General features: G+C 44.6%; 2 protein-coding genes across 6 annotated transcripts in view; one reads left to right on the top strand and one right to left on the bottom strand.

Moving 5' to 3' along the window:
* Positions 1 to 3,095, top strand: part of LOC309554623 (uncharacterized protein) — a gene marked incomplete at both ends in the record, with an annotated part of 49,093 nt that extends 45,998 nt beyond the window's left edge. The window contains 5 exons of the mRNA XM_082256342.1: positions 2,025 to 2,214; positions 2,288 to 2,438; positions 2,526 to 2,604; positions 2,734 to 2,847; positions 2,950 to 3,095. Of these exons, the coding sequence (XP_082112468.1) occupies positions 2,025 to 2,214; positions 2,288 to 2,438; positions 2,526 to 2,604; positions 2,734 to 2,847; positions 2,950 to 3,095 (680 nt within the window). The remainder of the gene's footprint in view (positions 1 to 2,024; positions 2,215 to 2,287; positions 2,439 to 2,525; positions 2,605 to 2,733; positions 2,848 to 2,949) is intronic.
* LOC309552113 (cationic amino acid transporter 2-like) overlaps positions 1 to 24,254 on the bottom strand; it is a 251,702-nt gene that overhangs the window by 172,436 nt on the left and 55,012 nt on the right. For 3 of the 5 annotated variants that reach the window (XM_082252913.1, XM_082252915.1, XM_082252916.1), the window contains exons 10-12: positions 19,811 to 19,977; positions 18,908 to 19,016; positions 16,433 to 16,661 (exon numbers count right to left, since the gene is read on the bottom strand). In XM_082252913.1, the coding sequence (XP_082109039.1) occupies positions 16,522 to 16,661; positions 18,908 to 19,016; positions 19,811 to 19,977 (416 nt within the window). In that variant the 3' untranslated portion in view covers positions 16,433 to 16,521. Of the gene's footprint in view, positions 1 to 16,432; positions 16,662 to 18,907; positions 19,017 to 19,810; positions 19,978 to 24,254 lie in introns of those variants that run through there. The other 2 variants (XM_082252917.1, XM_082252914.1) reach the window with 1 other exon arrangement.

The raw sequence follows: 24,254 nt of genomic DNA, 5'->3' as shown, positions 1-24,254 counted from the left end.
AAAAAAAAGGAAAGTAAAATCGGATGTCAGCGGTATCATCCGCAGTGCCATATACTTCCGCAAACGGATGGGATGATATGCGGGCACACGGAGCGGATGACAGAAATGTCATCCGCTCCGTAGAAAAAAAAGTCCCGCAGCGGACCTTTCAGACGGAGCGGCCGTGTGAAAGAAGCCTAAGGGTTGGGGAGCAGTCTAGCAATTACTACACACTACTAGGATTCCTCCAGCTATCCTACAAGCCAGAACCCCTGTGTTGATCACTCTTCCCACTGTCCCCACACCCACACACCACAAAGGATAGCCTGCCACCACCCAACAGTTTGTCCGCAGACTGGTCTGCTGGGACACCACACACGCAGATCTCCGTCTGGTGTACAATCTGCCAACACAGTGCAATTGCATACAGATTGGCATGTATGTACTGCGTATATGTATGTCACTTTTTAAACTTAGCGGCGCTGTAATCTCACAATATCTCATGAGATTACAGGCAGTCCACCCAGTTATACACAGATCTCGGCAGTTCTCAGAGAAGAAACTTCTCCTCTGATCACCCTGTGAGAAGTGAAGTTCTCCGCCTTCTAAACTGGGTGCCAGAGGAGATATTTTTTTTCTCTGAGAACTGCCGAGAATTGAACTGAGAGAACTTCTCAGTTTACTAAACGTACACCAATGGCTGCCCTTGATGGACAGTAAATATCACTTATTGTATTGGCCAACATAACATGAGCAAAATTGGAGCACTAGTGTGTTGGTCTAATACAGTGGTTCTCAACTCCGGTCCTCAGGACCCGCTAACAGGCCAGGTTTGCAAGATAACTGAAATCACAGGTGATATAATTTGCTGCTCAGTGATTTCAATGCTCTAGTCTGCATCTCCCCAAGGTAATACTTAAAATCTGGCCTGTTAGTGGGTCCTGAGGACTGGAGTTGAGAACCACTGGTCTAACGGCAAACTGTGCCTCCAAAGGCTTCATAAAATTATAATCCAGCATTCAGCCACATCCAGTTGCAGCCTGACAGGCTGGACTATGCAATTTTACTGTGCCTAGGAGACACAGATGTAAAGGGCTAGACACTCTAGGGTGCAAAAAAGCCCAAAGTAGCCTGTTTTGGTTCGTAATGTAATATGTTGGAGCAGACACCTTTTCAGTGGGTCAATATCTGGTGGACTTGTCAGTAAGTTAATAGATGCACACTTGCAACATTTCAAACTGGGAATAAGAGATCACTGAGCCTATACCTTGTATGAGTTTTTCGTATGTATTTGCCTGTGTTTAATATACTGGGGTTCTGTTTACCAGCCTCACTATGGAGCAAGCCTAGCTTCAGTCCTCTATTGCTTTCCCATTAATCCTCTCCAGGAGCTAGCAGGACAGTGCACCCCCCTGCCAAACTGCAGTCCTCATCTGCTCAGAGGCTAGCTGTTGAGCAGACAGGAGGGAAGAATGCTGTGGCTAAGGACAACTGTCAATCAAATGGATATCCTGGGGTCCCTAAACCCTTCAGGACCTCTTCCTTCAAATAAATGTTAAGAGGAGTCCTTTATGCAAAGGCTGCTTTTCTTTTTGGTCCATTAACAGCCTGCTTTGAAAATGCTTCAATCTTCATGCCAGGTTCTGGGGCTTGAGTCCATTGTCCACTTGAAACCAATTTTTGTGTAAACAGAAAATACTTTCAGTCTTATCACATGTTAACCCATAAATATGCCTGGCTTTTGTTTCTCTTGGCAACCAGCCCAACCCATAACTGCCCCTTCCAATAAGGTGCACATCACAAAACATCAGTTAGTCGATTGTCAATTTGGTCGTTTAGTAGGCCAACGGGCACTGCAGCACACATAAGCCCTTTTAATGTGAACTGTTAGATGGGGTCAATTTTTGTGTGGGGGGGGGGGGGGGTTCTAGCTGGGAAGTAGAATGCACTTTTATACAACTTGAATGCTACGAGGCTTTTAGTGAAGGGAAAGGGGGAAAACTCTTGTGGGTTTGCATGTGTAACTATTCTTTTATGTAATGCAGATCTTGCCTATGCATCATACTACAGCGAGGAGGACTATCCTGTGGTCAAAGTGCTCAGAGACCCAGTCTACCTGGAGGTCCGCATCATACGTAGAACCGACCCAAACCTGGTCCTTGTCTTAAATGACTGCTGGGCCACCAACTCTGCAGATCCTTCACTCCTTCCTCAATGGCCCATATTATTTGACAGGTGGGAAATCTGTAGTACAGATTATCTAGAATACCTTTTGTGCGCAATGCTATTTTTTTTTAATGTATTTCAGTTGCCCTTTTGATGGAGACAACTACATTAGCAGGCTGATTTCTGTTGGAACTGCTTCACAGGCTGTACCTCTACCAAACTACTACAAGCGTTTTGTTGTGAACACCTTTACATTTGTCGACTTCAGTACCCAGCTTGCCCTTGAAGGCCTGGTAAACAATATTTTTGTGTGTGTTGCGTTTTTTTTTTTTTTTTCTTCCCCCTCCCCCTTGGGTTTAACTGTATAAACCTGTCTGCAGGTATACTTTCACTGCAGTGCTTCGGTTTGTGTGCCTTCTACCATGGACAACTGTGTGACTTCTTGTGGGCAAAGGAGAAGTGAGTTTTTTTTTTTTTTTTTTTTTTTTTTTTTTTTTTTTTTTTTTTTTACCCCTCAAAAGTGAGACCCTTGTCAGCTTGATCTAGTAAAGATCTAATTTTTATTTTAATCCTAAAATGCTGTTTCAGGGAGGATGGCTATGGTTGAACACCAGGATCTGATGTCTCTGAAGAACACAGTGACTTCTCAAGGACCTGTTGAATTTATTTCTGTGCATGATGAAGAAATGCTAAAACTGGAAGGTAATCTTTGGTGTTGGGGGGGGGGGGGTGTTCCTTCTATGTTTTAGGATGTAGACATTCTTAACTTTTTTTTTTTTTTTTTTTTTTTTTTTCTCCCATCAGGTACTAATCCCTCACAGTATTCCACATTGGACCTGGTTAGAGCACTAGTAACTGCTGGGGTAGTTGGGTGTGTGGCTGTAGCTGTTCTAGGCTTATGGATACGTCGCAGGAACCAAGCATGCAATTTTAAAACCGCAAATGCCTAAATAAAAAACCTTTTTTCCTATCTTGCACTGTCTTTCCTACCATGGTTCTAGAAAGGACTGTAAAATGTCAACTTTGTGTCATGAAGAAATTGGTGGTTGATCCTTTCAGTTTCTAGATTTCAGTCCAAAAAAAACAATATGGGGCAGAGCCTGAATGTGTGACTAATGCTGCTCTTCTCAAAAAAAAAAAAAAAAAAAAAAAAAAAAACTAGCTTTAGTTGGTAGGAAGGAATTGTACGTCAGGTTTTTATGTGAGCCACTTGGGACTCTCCAACCCTCTTATTGGGCATCACAGGGACCAGCTGAGGGAAAGGGACTGCCAAATCTTTTCAGGTACAAAAAAATGGGAGCTTGTGACCCCACTGAAGTGAGGGGAACACCTATGGTGCTGGGGGTTCTCCAGAGACACATTAACAAGTCCCTATATCCCTAAGCCTTTTTTGGTCACCTGGGCTTTCTCAAACTTTGCCCCGCCACCCTGTTATTTTTTGCCACTGGGGAGCGGTGTACTAAGCCTTCACTTTTCCGTAGCTCTAGTCTGCCTCCAATGCAAGGATCTGTAAATTTTAGTTAAACAGCATGAGCAGCTGAAACCCGTGCTCTAGTAGGGTGCAAATCGCAATCTTTTATGCCTCGTGTACACCAGGGATTTTGTAAATGCCATTCTCCTAGCAGGATAAAAGTAGCTTCAGAAATTCTCCTAAGCAGCGTTTTGCAAATGCATGTAGACACATTGAGGCACATCAAACAATTGGGTGTTTTTTATTTGCCAGGATATTCACTTCTGCCCATTAAAATGCTCAAGAGTTAAACATTTCTAGCACTAAGGCAGTTTAGCTGTTTATGGGGGGGATTTTAACCTAACAATCTTGGTGTATTTTAAAAAAGCCTTTCTGCATTGTGGCCGAAACCACCACCACTGTGCAAATGAATTCTAGCAGCTGTGTACTAATGCCACTCAGAGGCAGTATGTCGAGCACAAGTGGAAACTATAAATAAATTTCCCACAAATGCAAAATTAAGCTCTATAAAATGGTGTTCCAGTCAATGGGACTTTTGGTGTTTTAACTTTTGTGGTGGCGCTAAGTGACACCTATTTTGCAGGTATTTTTTAGGCTTGAGTTATGTATTCACGGGGAGATTTATAGTTCTCACTTGTCGCATTTTATTTTGTAAAATGGGCACGTGCTAAATTCGCTTCCAGGGGTGTGGTGTTTTTTGTCGCTACTGAACAAGCCTAAGTTGGAAGCTGATTGCCTACCACCCATGCACAGCTGCACGAAATTTTGCAGTCTCCAGAATTTGTAAATCAACCCCAGTGTTTAATATTAGTATGTGTAAAATTGGGCAGTAGATCTCTGCAATACATGAGCACTTCTCAACCTGTTCAACCTTACAGAAATCTACTTGCTGATACCAGCAGAAATGCACTTGGCTTTTTTTTTTTTTTTTTATTTGTTTGTGCAATGCCATTGCACAGAGCAGGTATTAGACTGAGTGGCCCCAAACCTTTTCTTCTGGAGTCAAGTGGTGCTCCTATGCTAGGAGTCTCTGGATTAAGGATGCTGTCCCCAGTGTTTCCCCGGATTCAGGGCCAGATTAACCACTTCCGGGCCGCTTACTGTATATTAGTGTTAATTTTGGCAGCAAATTTCAATTTAGTCTTAGGACTAAAATGGCATTTTAGTTTTAGTCCCATTTTAGTCTTCTGCAAGTGTTTTAGTCGTATTTAGTCGAGTAAAACTCCAGTACATTTTAGTCAACTAAAACGTTCTACGTTTTTATTAGATTTTTTCACTCCAGGACCAGCAATAGTATATAATGAGTTTGGAAATTGTAGAGAAATGCTTAAATAATGCATTACAAATTACAATTGAACTACACCCATTTGATTATAGATGACTAAAATGAGTTATAATGGACTAAAATGTAGAATGTTTTAGTCGACTAAAATGTAGAACTTTAGTCGACTAAATGTTCTACATTTTAGTCCACATTTTAGTCCACTATAACTCATTTTAGTCATCTATAATCGAATGGGTGTAGTAAAATTGTAATCTGTAATGCATTATTTAAGCATTTCTCTACAATTTCCAAACTCATTATATACTATTGCTGGTCCTGGAGTGAAAAATCTGTTATTTATGGTATTAAGCTTTGAGCATGCACCAGTGTTAATTTTGGCAGCAGATTTCGATTTAGTTTTAGTCTTTTGACTAAAATGCCATTTTAGTCATCTGAATTGTTTTAGTCAACTAAATTAACACTGCTGTATAGTTACTGTGGCTGGCTCATACAGGCAAAACGACGTAGATATATATTGCTTGCCAGGGTGCGCGCTCCCGCCCCATCGTCAGCAGGGAAGATGATTTGGGTGGCAAGGCAGCTCCGATTGCTGCCACCAATGATCATTCCCTGCTGAGAAAGGAAGGTCGGCTGTTGTAAAACACAGCCGACCGTCCTTCTCCATGGGATGATCAGAGCACATGTGATCCTGCTATATAGGATCGCATGTCTCTGATCATTTCACAAGCCACGCCCCCCACAGTTAGAATCACTCCCCTAGGCTCACACTTAACCCCCTTGATCACCCACATGGTTAACCCCTTCCTTGCTAATGGCATTAATACAGTAACAGTGCATATTTTTAGCACTGATTACTGTAGTGTCACTGGTATCCAAAATTCAGTTAGAGGTCCATTTTTGGATAACAATCTGTCTGCAATGTTGCAGTCCTGCAAAAAATCGCAGATAGCTGCCATCACTAGTAATAAAAATGACAAATCTTTCCCGTAGTTTCGCGCAAATGTTTTTTTTTTTTTCTTTTGAGAATGTCCTAGCAGAATGTGAAAATTATTATTTTTCTAATTTGTCACTTTTTTATTTAAAGTGCAAAAAAAAAAATTGCACAGGTGATCAAATACCACCAAAAGAAAACTATTTGTGGGGAAAAAAGGATGTATGTTTCGTTTGGGTACAGTGGCATGGCCACGCAATTGTCCATTAAAGTAATTCAGTGCTGAATCACAAAATAGGGCCTGGTCATTAAGGGGGCAAATCCTTCCGGTCTTAAGAGGTTAATGTAGACAGGGCATCCCATGCTGGCTGACATGCAGATGCCCCTTCTGGACAATCTCACTGCTGCTGTTCAGTGGAGAAGAGGCAGAGCCAAAAATTCACTGTGTGGAGGAATGAGACCAGTAGGTGAGCAGATGGGGGGGGCTGTTTGTACAAAGGGGGGGGGGGGGGAGCAGGGGTCACAGCTGATGCAGCTGCATGGAGAGTTTAGCTGTTGTGGGGGAAGGACTTAGAGGTGGCTACAGAGATCTTCAGTGAGAGAAGGGTGCAGAGGTGAGCTATGGATGTGGGGGCAGAAGTGTCCGTGCATAACAAACCTCTGAACCCTTTACTCTATACAGGAGGGTGTTCATATTCTGTAGACCTGTGCCCAGTGCTCTGTGTATTATTCAGTCTTGTGCAATTATAAAGTCCCTGGATTTAATTTAAAAAAAATCTGGTCACCTTAGCCTAGGCTCCTGTCTGTGCTATGGGGGCATGTGTGGGTGTGTTGCTAATTTGGCATCTTATCGAGGCAATAGCTGAGGAAATTTGGTGGCTTGATTTAGGATGTGTGCTTTCTGTCTATTAAGTACAGTGGCGGCTGGTGCTCAAAATTTTTGGGGGGGCGCAAACAGAAAAAAAAAATCTAATAGGCTTTGCGGCAAAAAACTGCATGACTTTGAGGTCACAAAAGTGTTAGGGGGGCCTTCGGTCATCAAAGTATAGCGTGCCTCCTTTCTATGCAGAGTTATCCAGCGTGCCCCCCATCAATGCAGAGTTACTCCAGCATGCCACCATCAATGCAGTGACCAGCGTGCGTGCCCACCCTCCTTCTGGGACCTGGCTTCCTGCCCACAGACCTCTACCTCATGTGCCCCAGGCTTTTTATACCCTGTCCCATAATGCACCACTGTCTGTGCCAACCCACCGGGGCAGTACCAAAAGCCTGTGTACCATTGGTCAGGTTTCCTTCAGCATCCAACGTGCCTCCCTATTGGATCAGCTGGGGGACACTCCCTGAGACCAAATGAATACACACTGAGTAGACCTAACTATAAATCCTGCTCCCTGATAAGTAGAGTGCACCTATGTTTTGCCTGCTGCTCTTCTGATAAGCAGACAGAGCCAAAACTACACTCTCTGACTAGCACCTAACTAGGATGGTGCTACACTAGCACAATATATGTGAAACTTGCCTTAGAACAAAGCCTTCCAGCAGCACGCTGACGAGGCTTCCATCTTCACCTGGTCTTGACTCCTGGTTCGCCAACTCGCCCGGGTGGCCATTCCTTCAGAGCGCATGTGCTGGCGATGTCACTGGCTGCATGTACTGTAAAATTTCCTAAACTTTTCACATTTAGGAGATATTTACAGTACCTATAGGTAAGCCTTATTATAGGCCTACCTATAGGTAAAAATTGTCCATGGGAGTTTACTCCCACTTTAACCTTAGTGTCAGAAGCAATGCTACACAGTGGAAGGCATCTTAAGGTGGCCATGTTCCCTTCTAATGCACTGTTAGCAGCAACACAACCTGAAATGAGTAAAGATCGGCCTATTGTTATTTTATTCACATGAGGCTACATATGCTCAGCCATGGGGAGATTGTTCCCATCTGAGATGAGATGTATTGCTTCTCTGCAACAAAGAAAAGGGAAGTCATCCACCTGGCTATGCACTGTATGGTGTATGAATATCAATACTGACCAAACAATCGTAGATAGAGTGGGCCTAATTCACTATAACGCCTAGCTGGCATACGTGTGTACTTTTAGTGTCTATGGTGGAACCGCCGTAGATTTACTCCTAAACTGAATTCATTATAGCGTGCAGCATAATGTAGTCACGAACGCAAATTCACTATAGGCAATATGTCAGCGAGTGAGTAAATTAGTAGTCATGCTAAAAGTACCACTATTGCACATGGAAATAATGTTCCGAGCACGATAGCAGAGCTGAAATGGTTCATAAAGATGTGGTATATTGTTTGGAGATGATCTGCTTTGAAATATCTTCAAAATTTGATGTTTAAAAATAAATTTCAAGGAAAGTCTGAGAGTCTGAGAAGAGATAAATTCTCCCACGGTATAAGACTATGAAGCAGCACATGTGCTCATGCCCAGACCATGAAAATAGTTACAATCCTACGACTTGTCAAGTGTAAGCAGGCGCTATAGTGAATTCGGAAATTTGCAAATGTTAAAAATGCATACGCGGGCGCAAAAATGCGTGTAAGGTATATAAAAGCAAGTGTCATCCATTGATTCAAATTGTACAAGTGTTATTTACACAAAAGCATACATTTTAATATTGGTATGAATCGTTGAATTGCTAAAGACAATTGTCCTTGCTGGCTTTTTATTTTGCTTCTTATTCCGTTTTATTTTAATCTGTTAATGTTTTCATGTTTTTGTGAACAGATATTATTCTATCTCTCTCTATCTATATATATATATATAATCGAGAGAGAGAGATACTGCCATGTGCATTGTGTATGCCCAGGAACTTTTGTCTTTTAGGATATATCTCTTGTTACACTGAGCATGCTCAGACACTTTACTGTTTGAGCCACCATATCTCTGGTTACACTGAGCATGCTCAGACATTTTGCTGTTTTGACATCTGATAAGTAAATGGTAGATAACGCACTTGTTGCTCTCCATCTCACATAAATCTGAACCAAAACTCCCACAGCTGTCTTCACAAACCACACACAATACCATTGCTGATGCAAATTTAAAATGAGTAACAATTTTTGTGTGTTGTTTATTTCCAATTGATAAGCTTTCTCTCCACAAAAATGTAATACGTGTAACAACATCATTAATCCAAATCAAAATGCCATTACCAAAATTCAGAGGGTAACACCACTATTCTACAATCACACACCAATAATCAAAAAATATCACAGAATAAATCAAGAAACCGAACACCTGACTGATGTAATTTTACCACCTATAGGTAAATGCCCCAAGAAATTTTACTTTTTCAGTGTATGAGGGTTCCACCACCATTGCAAATCTTTCCATATGTGGACAAGAAGCAGCCTTGTGAATTGCACACCAGCACCAATTGCAGCCTCTTACCAACCAAAAAGCCCCAAAATTAAAGATGGTCCTATAGGAGCATGCTGACACTAATCAGCTATAACTAGCCTTGAAACCAGATGGCATATCACAGAAACAGGTTGGTCAATGGCACTCAAGACTTCCAGGGTACATGTGCATTGATTAACTTTTCGCACCCCAGGGACTTAGGGCTGTTTAATACCACAGAGATGGAGGCTCCATGCATGTGGCAGCACAGTGGCTAACTGGTTAGCACTTCTGCCTTGCAGCACCGCAGTCGTTCGAATCACAAACATTCCACTACTTAGCTAGAGGTTTATCTGGTGTTCTAGTTTCATTTTCAGGAATATAATACAAGGTATTATATTTCTGACGGGTTTCATATAATGGAAAACCAAGAAATGACATTATAAATAAAGCAACTGTGGTTTTGCACCAAATCTAGAACTGTGTGTTTGGGGACAGATATGGATGTATACAGTGCCTTGTGTAAGTATTCGGCCCCCTTGAACTTTTCGACCTTTTGCCACATTTCAGGCTTCAAACATAAAGATATACAACTGTAATTTTTTGTGAAGAATCAACAACAAGTGGGACACAATCATGAAGTGGAACAAAATTTATTGGATATTTCAAACTTTGTTAACAAATAAAAAACGGAAAAATTGGGCGTGCAAAATTATTCAGCCCCCTTAAGTTAATACTTTGTAGCGCCACCTTTTGCTGCGATTACAGCTGTAAGTCGCTTGGGGTATGTCTCTATCAGTTTTGCACATCGAGAGACTGAAATTTTTGCCCATTCCTGCTTGCAAATCAGCTCGAGCTCAGTGAAGTTGGATGGAGAGAGCGTTTGTGAACAGCAGTTTTCAGTTCTTTCCACAGATTCTCGATTGGATTCAGGTCTGGACTTTGACTTGGCAATTCTAACACCTGGATATGTTTATTTGTGAACCATTCCATTGTAGATTTTGCTTTATGTTTTGGATCATTGTCTTGTTGGAAGACAAATCTCCGTCCCAGTCTCAGGTCTTTTGCAGACTCCATCAGGTTTTCTTCCAGAATGGTCCTGTATTTGGCTCCATCCAACTTCCCATCAATTCTAACCATCTTCCCTGTCCCTGCTGAAGAAAAGCCGGCCCAAACCATGATGCTGCCACCACCATATTTGACAGCAGGGATGGTGTGTTCAGGGTGATGAGCTGTGTTGCTTTTACGCCAAACATATTGTTTTGCATTGTTGCCAAAAAGTTCGATTTTGGTTTCATCTGACCAGAGCACTTTCTTCCACATGTTTGGTGTGTCTCCCAGGTGACTTGTGGCAAACTTTAAACGACACTTTTTATGGATATCTTTAAGAAATGGCTTTCTTCTTGCCACTCTTCCATAAAGGCCAGATTTGTGCAGTATACGACTGATTGTTGTCCTATGGACAGAGTCTCCCACCTCAGCTGTAGATCTCTGCAGTTCATCCAGAGTGATCATGGGCCTCTTGGCTGCATCTCTGATCAGTCTTCTCCTTGTTTGAGCTGAAAGTTTAGAGGGACGGCCAGGTCTTCGTAGATTTGCAGTGGTCTGATCAGTGGTGGCCGGCCGATAGGGGGCGCAGGGGCGCCGCCCCCCCCCCCAAAAAAAAAAAAATAATAATTTTTGCCCACAAGGGGCGCCCGCCTCATTGGTGCCTATGGGGGGTGGGGTTTTCCACCCCCAGAGGCGCCGATTGACGGCCTTCTGGGGCGTATCTGTAGCGCACAGCACTGCGCTACACCACCCCCCTTTTGGCGCTCGCCTCATTGGTGCCTATGGGGGGTGGGGTTTTCCACCCGCAAAGGCGCCGATTGGCGGCCTTCTGGGGCGTAACTGTAGCACAGAGCACTGCACTACACCACCCCCTTTTGTGATGTCTTGGATCATGATTGGTCCAGACTCCAGCCTGGACCAATCATGATTCAGGACATCCATGCTGACCTCGTTGGGGGCATCAGTCACTCACCGTCACCGCCCGGTCACCTTCCGTTCCCGCCGCCGCAGAAGAGGAGTCGCAAGGAGGGGAGAAGCCGCCGCCGGGAGCCGAGCAGAAGAGGACGGATGTTGGAGTGGCGAGGAGGGGAGAAGCCAACGCCGGGAGCCGAGCCGTCGCAAGGTAAGTGTCTCAGCCTATTCCCTTACCTACCGCATGCTGGGACCTGACTATTCTCTCACCTACCACCTACCTGGACGGGACTATTCTCTCACATACCACCTGCTTTAATCCCTACCTGGACCTAACTATTCTCTCACCCCCTGCCTGCCTGGACCTGCCTGGACCGGCCTATTCCCTCATCTGTGGGCACTCTACATTGAAGGGGGCACACTGTGGGCACTCTACATTGATGGGGGAATGCTGTGGTCACTCTACATTGAAGGGGGCATGCTGTGGGCACTCTACATTAAAGGGGGCACGCTGTGGGCACTCTACATTGAAGGGGGCACGCTGTGGGCACTCTAAATTGAAGGGGGCATGCTGTGGGCACTCTACATTTAAGGGGGCACGCTGTGGGCACTCTACATTGAAGGGGGCACGCTGTGGTCAATCTAAATTGAAGGGGGCACGCTTAGGTCACTCTACATTGAAGGGGGCACGCTGTGGTCACTCTACATTGAAGGGGGCACGCTGTGGTCACTCTACATTGAAGGGGACACGCTGTGGTCAATCTACATTGAAGGGGGCACGCTTAGGTCACTCTACATTGAAGAGGGCACGCTGTGGTCACTCTACATTGAAGGAGGCACGCTGTGGTCACTCTACATTGAAGGGGGCACGCTGTGGTCAATCTACATTGAAGGGGGCACGCTTAGGTCAATCTACATTGAAGGGGGCACGCTGTAGTCACTCTACATTGAAGGGGGCACGCTGTGGTCACTCTACATTGAAGGGGGCACGCTGTGGTCACTCTACATTGAAGGGGGCACGCTGTGGGCACTCTACATTGAAGGGGGCACGCTGTGGTCAATCTACATTGAAGGGGGCACTGCTCACTGGTCACACTGCATTGATGGCGGCACACTGTACCTTGATTACTGAAGGCCCCTTTCACCTCAAAGTCACGCTATTTTTTACCGCGTTTTTTGCCGCAAAGCAATGCCTATTACATTTTTCTGTTTGCGCCCCCCCAAAAATTTTGAGCACCAGCCGCCACTGGGTCTGATATTCCTTCCATTTCAATATTATCGCTTGCACAGTGCTCCTTGGGATTTTTAAAGCTTGGGAAATCTTTTTCTATCCAAATCCGGCTTTAAACTTCTCCACAACGGTATCTCGGACCTGCCTGGTGTGTTCCTTGTTCTTCATGATGCTCTCTGTGCTTTAAACGGACCTCTGAGACTATCACAGTGCAGGTGCATTTATACGGAGACTTGATTACCCACAGGTGGATTCTATTTATCATCATTAGTCATTTAGGTCAACATTGGATCTTTCAGAGATCCTCACTGAACTTCTGGAGAGAGTTTGCTGCACTGAAAGTAAAGGGGCTGAATCATTTTGCACGCCCAATTTTTCAGTTTTTTATTTGTTAACAAAGTTTGAAATATCCAATAAATTTCGTTCCACTTCATGATTGTGTCCCACTTGTTGTTGATTCTTCATAAAAACTTACAGCTTTATATCTTTATGTTTAAAGCCGGAAATGTGGCAAAAGGTCGCAAAGTACAAGGGGGCCGAATACTTTCGCAAGGCACTGTATGTACAAAAGATTTAAGCAATTCCCCATTAGCAGATCTGCTGGCAGATTGGTATCTCTCACCCACGCCATGACCACATGACCTCCGAAATCGTATGCCGGACGGAGCAGTATCACCCGGGTGTCACTTACGGCAACTAGGTGAGAGACAGAGCGGTATCGGGTGGGTGGGAGACGGAGTGGGAGAGAGACGGAGCTGTATCCAGTGGGTGCCGGACAGAGCGGTATCACCCGGGTATCACATACGGCAAGTGGGTGAGAGATACTGATCTGCCAGCAGATCTGCTAATGTGGAATTGCTTATATCCTTTGTACATATGTGAGTGGCATATTCAATAACATTTGTAAACCAAATTATTCTATGTGACATCATTTTACCCTTACATGAGCATCACCACCTAATGGTTGGAGGAGAAGAAGACTAGTTTCAGACCCTAACATAGGATGTACAAAATATCTGCCCATATCGGACAATACCGATACGTTGTGACCAATATATCGGTATCAGTATCGGCCCTGAATAAACCATATCGGTCTATCCCTAATGTGAACGTGACCCATTGGAAACCATGTTAAATGGACTGCAGTGTGTTTCTGCAAAACTGAAAATGCACTAAAAAATGCATAGGTGTGAATCAGGTCTGATTGCAGGTGCAATGCTTTACAGGTTCCAGGTAAAAAAAAAAGAACAACTGCACTTTTTTTTTTTACCAGCAAAAGAAAAGCATTTATAATTTTTTTTTTTTTTTTAAAGGTGAAAAAGCAGTAGTAAACCGTTTTTTTTTTTTTTTTGCAACCTGCAAGGTAAAGCCATAATGTGCTAGTATGCATTGCATACTAGCACATTATGTGAGACCTACCTTAGAACAAAGCCTTCAAGCGGTACGCTGACCAGGCTTCCATCTTTACCTGGTCTTCCTTCGGGTTTGCGAACTCGCCTGGGTGGCCGTTCCTTCATGTGTTTCTTTGGTGATGTCACCAGCTGCATGTACAGTAAATGTCTCCTAAATGGTGCACGTTTAGGAGATATTTACAGTACCTATGGGTAAGTCTTATAGGCCTACCTATAGGCAAAAATTGTGCATGGGAGTTTACTCCCACTTTACCCTTAGTTTCAGAAGCAATGCTACACAGTGCAAGGCATTTTAAGGTGGCCATGTTCTCTTCTGATGCATTTTTAGCAGCAACACAACCTGAAATGAGTAAAGATCAGCCTAGTATTAGTCGATCTACATGAGACTACATATCAGAGGCGTAACTAGAACCTTCAGGGCCCCGGTGCAAGAAACCAGGAAGGGCCCCCCTGACTATTGGTCACGGGGCCCTTCCCACTAATTCCGGAGCTCTTTACACCATCACAGGGCCCTTTATTATGGTCCCGCAGTGAGACCCTTACGCATGTTCTGCAGCAGGCTCCCTTCCTGCCCTCTTGGGTAGGGTTGCAGCCACCTTTTCTTCAAGCCAAACCCGAACACTTTAGCGGCACCACAGCAAAATTTGTTTGTAGTATACACTATACATATATTTTGTCATTAAATCATTTTTCTACAGAAGTCCCCTTTACATCTGAATCCACAGAGTTGAGTTCCCCGTTACATCTGAACTCACAGAGTTTCCCCCTTTGTGGCTGAACTCGCAGATTTTCCACCTTTGAGGCTGAACTCTGCAGACTCTTGTGTAAAGGGAAGTCTCTGGTAACCAAAGCACCCACATACATCATAGTTCCCAGAAATACCCTTTAATCAAGGTTCCAAGCATGAGTCCAGAGAGCGCACCTTACATCACAGTCCCCATTTCCTCAGAGTTGGCAGAGCCCCCCCCCCCCCCCCCCCTTTCCATCAGAGTCAGCAGAATTTCACTGTAAGGGGGAGCTCTGTGGGCTCTAATGTATAGGTGAGCTCTAATTTAAGAGGGTCTCTGCTCACCAAAGCCCCCTTTACATCAGAGTCTGCGAAGTACCCCTTAAATCTGAGGTCCCCCTACATTATTGTACTGATCAGAGGCAGGAGAGATAAGAGAGGGGGTGAATGGATGGATTTGAGCTCACTCACTCCAAGAAGGAAGGAGGCTTATGCAGTCTGCACATGCTCCATGTTCATTCTCCATGCTGTTCCTGGCTGCTTGGCTTCCCTGCCCACTCATCCCCAGCTTTCCCACCCACACTCCGTTCTGATTAGAGTGTGGGCGGGCCACGGGCACACACAGGAGGACAGGGGCAGAAGGAGAAGTAGATCTAGCTCTTTCTCTTCTCTCCTCTCCTCTCCTGCCCTGTCCGTGCAAGGTGGGGGGCGATCGAGCTGTCAGTGCTGGCTCTGTCTGGGCAGTGTAAGTGAGAGTGTAACAGACACACTCTGCTTACAGCTGCAGCCAGTAACCCCGCCGTGGATCTGCAGATCAGGCTTTTGGGCCCTCCTCCAAAGTGGCGGAATGCCAGGGCCTGTTCGAAAGGTGCGACTCTTGCGACCCTGGTAGTTCCGCCACTGTTACATATGCTCAGCCATTGGGGGGGTTGTTTCCATCTGAGATGGGGAGATGAGATACATTACTGCATAGCCAGGTGGATGACTTCCCTTTTCTTTGTTGCACTGTAGGGTGTGTGAATATCAAGACTGATCAAACAGAATCATAGATACTATGGAAGGTAACTCAAGTCAAGTACATATATTTCATCTGTAGTTTTAAGGGCTGCTGTTAGAAATCACAGGGCCCCATTCATCCTACCTGACGGGGCCCCATTCTCCTGGTCGAAAGTGACTGAGGACATAGATTTATCAGTTCCAGTCTTTGCAACCTCAGCAGCACAGATGAATGAAAAGGAAAAGACTGCCTGCTCATTCACAAACTGAAGCATAGTTAACACAGTTTACTATGCTTCGGTGATAAATGGACACAGCAGTGATTGGTACCGATCACTCAATGTGTTCATTCAGGAAAGGAAGGGGCCAGTAAATGGCATATTTAACCTCCCTTTTCCTGCTCTCTATCCTGAAATATATCCCATTATGCCCACAGAAGCTGCCGGCGGGAGAGGAGGGAAGCTGGAATCGCTGCAGGGGAAAGGGGCAAACAGTGAGCCAAGACAACAGATGGAAGGGGGGCATGTGCTAGGACCAATCCCCCCTGCAGTGCAGCCAGATTGAGAAAGAGGAAGAGAAGCTGGCAGCGCTGCAGTGGGAGGCAGAAGAGCATCGATGGCTGTAACAATATAGTACAACCAGCCCTCCTGCTCACCAGGTACCCGGGCCCCCCTTTTGAACTGATAGTGCCCGGGCCCAGTACAGGAGGGCAGCCTGTACTGCTTTATCAGCGGCCCTGACTGAAGTTCATCTTTAACAAATATGAATTGATATTTTGAAAGGCCTGTGCACAGCACAACAAAGAGGTAAATCCACTTCATACATTTTAGATTATTTAAAGTGTTTTTCAGTCCTTGGAAAAATAATCCATAGCTTTGTAATCCTATATGGTAGACTAAGTTAGGTAGAGAAGCTAAAAGTAATCAAGTGGGTAACAGTAAAACCAATGGTTCTTGTAGGTTCAGTATTAAGCAACACAACATTCTGTTACAGTTATAGTTTATTAACTGAGCTGAACATCAAAGAATTGTGTCTTGGATCCCATGTTCTCTGCAGTGACATCCATTCTCTGCAGGACAGTAACTGGTGTATTCAGTCGTTCTGTGCTGTGATGGATCCCATAGCCAAAATAGATAACAAATCCTGCAAGAAAAAAAATGAACATCCATAGTCTACATTATGTAGGTGTAGTACAAACAATAGGGTCTGTTTTGTTTATAGTAGTTCCAATTATTAACCACTTGCCAACCAGCAGTTTAACATTTACTGCTGGCAAGCAGCTTTGTTCCCCGATGATGTACCGGGTTTACAGGCACGCATTGCCTGCTGCTCACGCTGTATTTCTCAGCAGGCTCACAGCCAATGATTTTTCGTAAAAAGAAAAACAGAAGAGCGCCTCTAAGTGCAGTATTTTATTATACATGAATAAGGCAAACAGTCAAGTGCCAACTCCCATGGAATAAAGACAGAACAGGCTCATATGCGGTAACACTCCAAGAGCGGGCGGATCCACACGTCCGACTGGATGCATGGATCCCCCTGCTGCTGAAGTGTTACCACATATTAGCCTGCTCTGTCTTTATTCTATGTGAGTTGGCACTTGACTGATTGCCTTATTCATGTATACTAAAATACTGCACTTAGAGGCGCTCTTCTGTTTTTCTTTTTACACTAACTCCAAAGTCGGCTTCACTCCAGAGGAGAGCTTTGCCCTAGTGCTCATTGATTATCCACAGCCTGCTTACCAACTTTTTATGGACATTACTATTTAATTTGTGGACCTTTGATGATATATATAGCACCCTACAAGATAGGTGCAAGGTAAAATGAAGTGGGCCATGATTTTCAGCTGGTCTGTCTTAGTTCGCAAGCGTGGCTGTTGAGACTGGGGGGTCTCCCCACTGTGCTCAATGAGAGGGCTCCCATTAGGCAGTGGAGGAAACACAGCCAATGACTCACCCAGGCTTGTATCTACCCCAGAAAGGCAGATTCTGCCACACAGCATTTTGGGAGTGGGTATAAGTTTGAGGGGAGCACATGACGCAGCGTCTTTGGCAGGAAGCAGAGTCCCAGGAGGGAGGATACAGCTGTCTCTCCTCCTGCCAAGAGGAATCGGGTGTCCCAGGCGGGTTGCCTGAGTGGGCAGAGGGCTGAGCTGAACTGCAGAGAGGATCCGGTGTGCCGAGGACCAGCGGAGCTGAGAGGGGGTCAAGTTTCAGGAAAGCATTCCCAGTCGTGAGTACTGCAAACTGCCCCTGGGGGTCTGCCCAGTGAGAGGGGACCACTCGGAGAGGGTCGGAGGGATCCAGGAGCTAGCTAGCCGCTGCAGGAGCAAAGTAAAGGCGGTGCCAGTGTTGACCCTGAAGAGTAAAGGGGGTACCAGTGAGTGGGCCCTGAAGTATTCAGTGTACAGTGGAAGTGTACATCTGGAAGGACTGGAGGGAGCAGTGTCAGAGACTTTTGAGCTAACCAGAGCGTCAGAAGTCAAGTTTCAATACAGTGCAGCAAGTCAGTGATTTCAAGCGCCAGCAAGCATTGGTCGGCATCCAGCCGGCATCAAGTCAGCACTGAAAGGCATTTTTTCTCAAGTTGTCCCAAGTTGTACCTAGTTGAGCCAGAGGAGTATCCCACTCATTCCCTTCTCCCATCCCCATATAAAATAAACAAAACAAACCAAAGACTCAAATCTCACACTTGGGCATTCAGCTTAAATGTGCTGTTGGTGTTACCGGTGACTATGGCAGACCCAAATCAGGCCCAATGCCCAATGATTCTGAGTCTTGGGTTACTTGGGACTTCAAGACTCAGAATCTCACTCTGGTTCTAGACTTTCATAATTCCTGTTGTGTTGAAACTGCATTTGTTCCTTTTCCATTTAAAGTCAGTAAAACTGATATACCTATATCTAGGTGTCATTGTTGTTTTTCTGAACTTTGATGTCAGAATCCATAGTGTCAAGTGGGATGGAGGTGCCTCAGGGTCAAGGAAGTGTGGAGGAAACAAACATGCTAGAGATGACAAAAAAAAAAAAAAAACAGGGAGAGCTAGCTAGGATAGAATATAACAAAAGTGTTGGCAGTATGTGCCCTGGTTAACAATTACATAGTTTATGTAACATAGTTAGTCAGGTTGAAAAAAGACGCATCTGGCTCAACCAATAAAAAACAAAACAAAAAAAACAGTAAAGAAAACCCAACCATATAATCCCATATACACAATCCTATACCCGCAGTTGATCCAGAGGAAGGCAAAAAAAAAATATTTAAATCAGCTTTTAATAAAAAAAATAAATAAATAATTGGTGGATGTTCTTGTGCATCTTTTTCTAGTCTTATTGATCCTTTTGTCTTCATAGCGTATCTAGAAGAACCTTTGAAAAGATAACTTACCAATCACCATCCAGACAGCATAACGGAGCCATGTGTCCACACTCAGCTGAACCATCAAATATATGTTAACTAGGATGCTCAGAATAGGTAGGAAGGGCAGACATGGAACCTACAAATAACATCAATGTATAAAAAAATTATTCCAACTTTGAGTGGTCAGATTCTACATTTATTTAATTTTTTTATATTAATTGTTTTTAATTTTCACGACAAAAAGTGAATTATTGTCATCTGTACAGAGTAGTGTAACCAGGGCTGCTGTTAGAAATCGCGGGGCCCCGTACAGACTACCTGGAAGGGCCCCCCCAAGAAAATATTAAAGATATATTTAGCTAAAATTACAACAAAATCACTATTAGAAGACACAAATATAACATAACTCACATAATTCCTGCTTAATCTAAAAAAAAACTGTTAAATAAATGAAGATGAGATAAGAAAAATATACAGGCTGGACAGTTGGAGCTCCGGGATCAAAGAGACAGAGAGAGATAAACAAAGTTACAAATAAACTCCTGAGTAGAGATAACATTAGAGCCAGTGCTGGGAGGGGGGCCCACACAGGGAGGGGGATTAGAGAAGGGACGACTGTATCTTTCTCAGCAGATAAAAGCTGATAGCAGGGAGAGGGACAGATCAGATTCAGGTGCTGGAGGAAGATTTCTGTATTTGTTGTCCATCACTAATCCCCCTCTCTGTGTGGGCCCCTCTGTGTGCTCAGGCCCCCTATAAGAGGGCTGGTGGTCGCCCCCTATCAGCGGCCCTGAGTGTAACATACATGGAAACACAACTGCAGAGCTTAAAAAGAAATGATGCTGAGCTGCCCACCGAATTACCCCAGCCCCCCCCCCCCCGCAAAAAAAAGACCATAATAGGAAAAGATAATAAATATGTACAACTCACCATGAATGCTGCTCGGCTCTGGTTTTGTGGTTGCCTCCAAATAAAGAGGGTGATTGCTACAATACCAAGGAGTGCCAAGGCAAGTAGAATAACACACCAGAGTACACCAGAAAGGATGTATTGGGAACATGCTGTAGATACCACACTTGCTATACAGACTAGGACCGCTGAAAGAAGATAATATTTATTTCTATGAATCTGCTCTTTTCTTCTCAACTCATCACAGAATTTTTTTTTTTTTTTTAGGTGTATGCTAGCAGCTTTGTTTTTTTTTTTTATGCATTCTTTTTTTATAGAAAGATTTCACAATTACAATACGCAGAAAAATATAAAAATATACAAGATAGCCCTTTTTTTTATATGTTCTTTTATGTTTAAAAATGTTGGGTCTTTTTCCCATTTAGTATGTATTTTACATTGTGGCAGATCCGCATTCCTTGTCATCTGTATTCCTTCTTGTGAAATACTTCATTAAAAACATTGAAACAGAAATACACACGATACATAGACCTAACCATCCACGTACAAATTCATAAAGGGTACCATTAGGATACCACCACGATAGGTCTAGAACAGGGGTGTCAAACTCATATTCATTGCAGGGTGCATCAGCATTATGGTTGCCCTCAAAAGGCCGGTTGTATCTGTAAGACTAGCTGTCCAGAGAACCCCCACCCCTCCTTACATCAGATGTCAGGAATCCTCACCATCAGAAGTCCAGTCCCCTATACTCCCTTACATCACAGTGCACCCTACCCCCCCCCCCTCAACCCCCCCAGAAAGAAGCTGGGAGCAGAGATAGGAAGCAGAAACTGCAGGGTCTGAAGGAGGACCAGAGGAGGGCTGTAGTCAGCTTGCTGGAGTCGCTGAATCCTGATACCAGGAGAGTGGGAGAAAACGGGGTGCTTTGACTGCACAGAGAGGCACAGGATCTGTAGGAGCAGTTCCGTTCTTCTCTCTGCTGCTGAGACGGAGGGAATGAGTCTCTCTGCGGCTGCACAGAGAAGCGCAGGATCTGGCAGAGGAGTTCTGTCCTCCTCTCTGCTGCTAACTGCTGAGACAGTCAGAAGAGATAAGGGGGGTTCCACAGCTGCAGGAGAGGTATGAGTGCCATATGAAATGGCTTGGCGGGCCTTGTGTTTGACACATGCTCTAGAATATTCAACATAGGTACATAAACCCGATTCGGGTATAGCCCAACAGACTAGATAGACTAGATAGATAGTTTGTTAATCAATAGCCCATCATGAACCCAATGCAATGTGGAGGGATAGGTAGAAGCTTTGTTTATTATTTTTGGATAGAGTGGGGGAGGGTTGGAACCCCCATCAAATATTTGTTATCTAGGCCTCCTCACTTGCAGTTTACGTAAAGTTTTCACTAGACCAGAATGAGGGAAAATATGCAGCAGTAACAAATAACGGAAAATTGATATCAAATACTTACCGTAATTTTCCTTTCCTGATGGACTCCATGGCAGCATACGTTCCGGTAGACCCCGCCTCCTCTCCTACCTCATAGGACCCCACTCCCATAAATCTTTGCTCCCTTTCAGCATCAGTGTTCTGTAACTAGCCTACTCAGGAATTGGGAGGGGACTCCTGCTGCCATGGAGTCCATCAGGAAAGGAAAATTACGGTAAGTATTTGATATCAATTTTCCATTTTCCTGACAGACTCCATGGCAGCATACGTTCGGGAAATAACTCGCTTTACACTCCCGGGTGGGAAGATGCTGAACAAAGAAAATTTTAATTGGCACCGTCAACTGACAGGACTTGAATGCCAAAATTAACAGAGGATAATGCAGCAGGTTCAACACAATAATGGGAAAGAAAGGTGTTGATAGATGACCAAGAGGCTGCCCTGCAGATCACATCAGGAGCGACGTGTTTAGAGACTGCCCAAGACGTAGCAATGCTTCTGGTAGAATGAGCCGTAATCGCCTCCGGAGGAGCCAAGCCCTTTGCTCTATACGCCCACTGAATAGCCTGGACAATCCACGCAGCCACTGCTCTAGAAGAGGCACACATTCCTCTTTTCTTCCCATGAAGGAGTACAAAAAGAAAATCCGATTGGCGGAAGGAGGATGTAGACTCCAAATATTGATTCAAAGTGTTGCCCACATCTAGTGGATGGACTGGAGATCCCTCATCGGTTCTGAAGGTGGGAAGAACTATCTCAGAATTTTCATAGAAGACAGAGGTCACTTTAGGGTTTGATCCTAGCATAGGTATTAGGACCACTCTGTCCTGAAAGAAGGTCAGAAAAGGCTCTTTGCAACCTAGATTATGCACTTCAGAGACCCTTTTAGCAGAGGTAATAGCTACCAAAAATACTGCCTTCAGCGTAAGCTCCTTGATTGACATGGAAGCAACATCCACAGAAGAAAAGAAGTCCAAGACTAATGGGAGATCCCATTTTGGGAATCTCGGCTTTCTCTGAGGCCTGAGCCTCACTGCGCCTTTGAAAAACTGTTGGACCAGTTGATGTCCTCTTACCTTAACAACAGAGCCAGAGACTGGGGGAGGCTGTCATATGCCGACCTTCCCACCAGCTCTGGCACCGCAGGCAGTTTAAATAGACAGCCTCGCGGCCGCCGAGCGACACTGCACATGCGTGAGTGACGTCACGCGTCACTCCCACGCATGCGTGCGAAATCTAACTCCCGGCCGCTACTGCGCATGTGCAGACACATGACGTAACCTGGAAGCGGCGGCCGTGATTGCGGCCACGGCTGGGAACCGGACAGGCGAACGGAGAGAACTGGAGGTATAGTAAAAATCCCAAGTGAACCTAGAGGTGATATATAACGGGGAAGAAAGTAAAAACCACACAAACAGGCATGACATTAAAAGGTTTTAAGAGCAGCTCGGCCAACATAATAAGCAAACAGAATATACTGGCAAACAGAGTAAGAAAAGGGTCCCATAACAGGGCTTACCACCCTGACCGGAGCAGGGACGGGTCCAGAGACGCATCACCAGCTGTATCTTCGGGCAATGATGGGCCACCCGCAGCAGCAGGGCTCTCTCGGCCGGACCACCAAGCTCCTGCAAGGGGTCTCTTCTATTGCCCCCTCCATACCCTGCTAAGAGCCAGGGCTTAGCGGAGGCTCTGTAACCAAAACCTGCTTCCAGCATATAGGACAGAAAATGTAGGAACATACACCGTATGAATGAGGAGGACAAAAAAGTAACACATGCTGAAAGGGAGCAAAGTTTTATGGGAGTGGGGTCCTATGAGGTAGGAGAGGAGGCGGGGCCTACCCAAACGTATGCTGCCATGGAGTCTGTCAGGAGTTCTAGCCTTCCCTACACTACTTAAAAATAGTTTTTGTTGCAGATTATGGCACCATTCACAAGTGTTGGGCCATAATATTCAACAGCAACAAAGATCATTTTTAGTTAGTATAGGGAAGGCTAGAACTCCTGTAAAATCTGTATTTGTTCCAGCAGGGATTTCCTGAGATTAGCTGTGGGCAGCAAGCCTCCTTGAAAGCAATGGGAAGATTGCATGTAATTGCTTTTGCACCGATTACCTGTGGATGATCGGCCCTGGATGCAGAAACTCTACCGATCATTTGCAGGTAAATGCTGCATGCTCAATTACATGTGATTGGGTTCAAATAGCTGCTGGAACTGTCAGCCTCACATTGCTTTCAAGGGGCTTCCTGCCTGCAGCTAATCGCAGGGAACCCCAGCTGGGCCTTCCGCAGCTAATTGCAAATGGCTCCATTTACAAGTGTGAATGGGGCCTTCCCCTCAATTCTTGTCTGGTGAATCCAATGTCAGACAAGCAATAAAGTGAGAAGGTTTAGATCCCCCATCATGTTTTATTGCATTCCCTTATGATAAAGATTTCCCCTAAACTATCTAAAACAAAAAAAGTTTTGGCTGGACAAACGGTGAAACAAAAAAAACTCTGCCCAAATTCACAAATTTTCTGGTGTTTCTGTTTCTGGTGTCCTAAAAATCTGAATCAGTTCTACAACGCAGGGTCTTATGCCCCTAAACACTCCAGTGTTGTTTGTTGGTTGAAATGTGCTCTAGACTTGCATTGGACTTTTGTTGGCCAACAAAAACCAACTTCCGAAGTGATGTCATGTGATGGTTGACTTTCCGTGTGGTTTTTCTTCTCTGAGCATGCCCAGTCTTGCTCATCTGATTTTTGTCTGCCGAAATCTGTACTGACTGAGGAACAATCGGCCGTTCTTTGTTGGCCAACAAAAATTTTATAGCATGCACACCAGATTTTTTTTCGGCCGAAAATTCGCAGTTGGTTGTCGGAAGCATCATACTAACAAGCCTACAAATCGGCAGATCGGACGTTGGCCAACAATTTACGGCCAACAATCTGTGCGTGTGTACGGGGCTTTAGGCCCATATGATTACTGGATTTTGAATGTAATGCCCCGTACACACGTGCAGATTATCTGAAGACTT

Source organism: Pelophylax lessonae, assembly GCF_965119305.1.
Source record: "Pelophylax lessonae genome assembly, chromosome: 4".
NCBI classification, from domain to species: domain Eukaryota; kingdom Metazoa; phylum Chordata; class Amphibia; order Anura; family Ranidae; genus Pelophylax; species Pelophylax lessonae.
The sequence above is the reverse complement of the archived record's forward strand: the minus strand, read 5'-3'. Positions and strand labels throughout refer to the sequence as shown.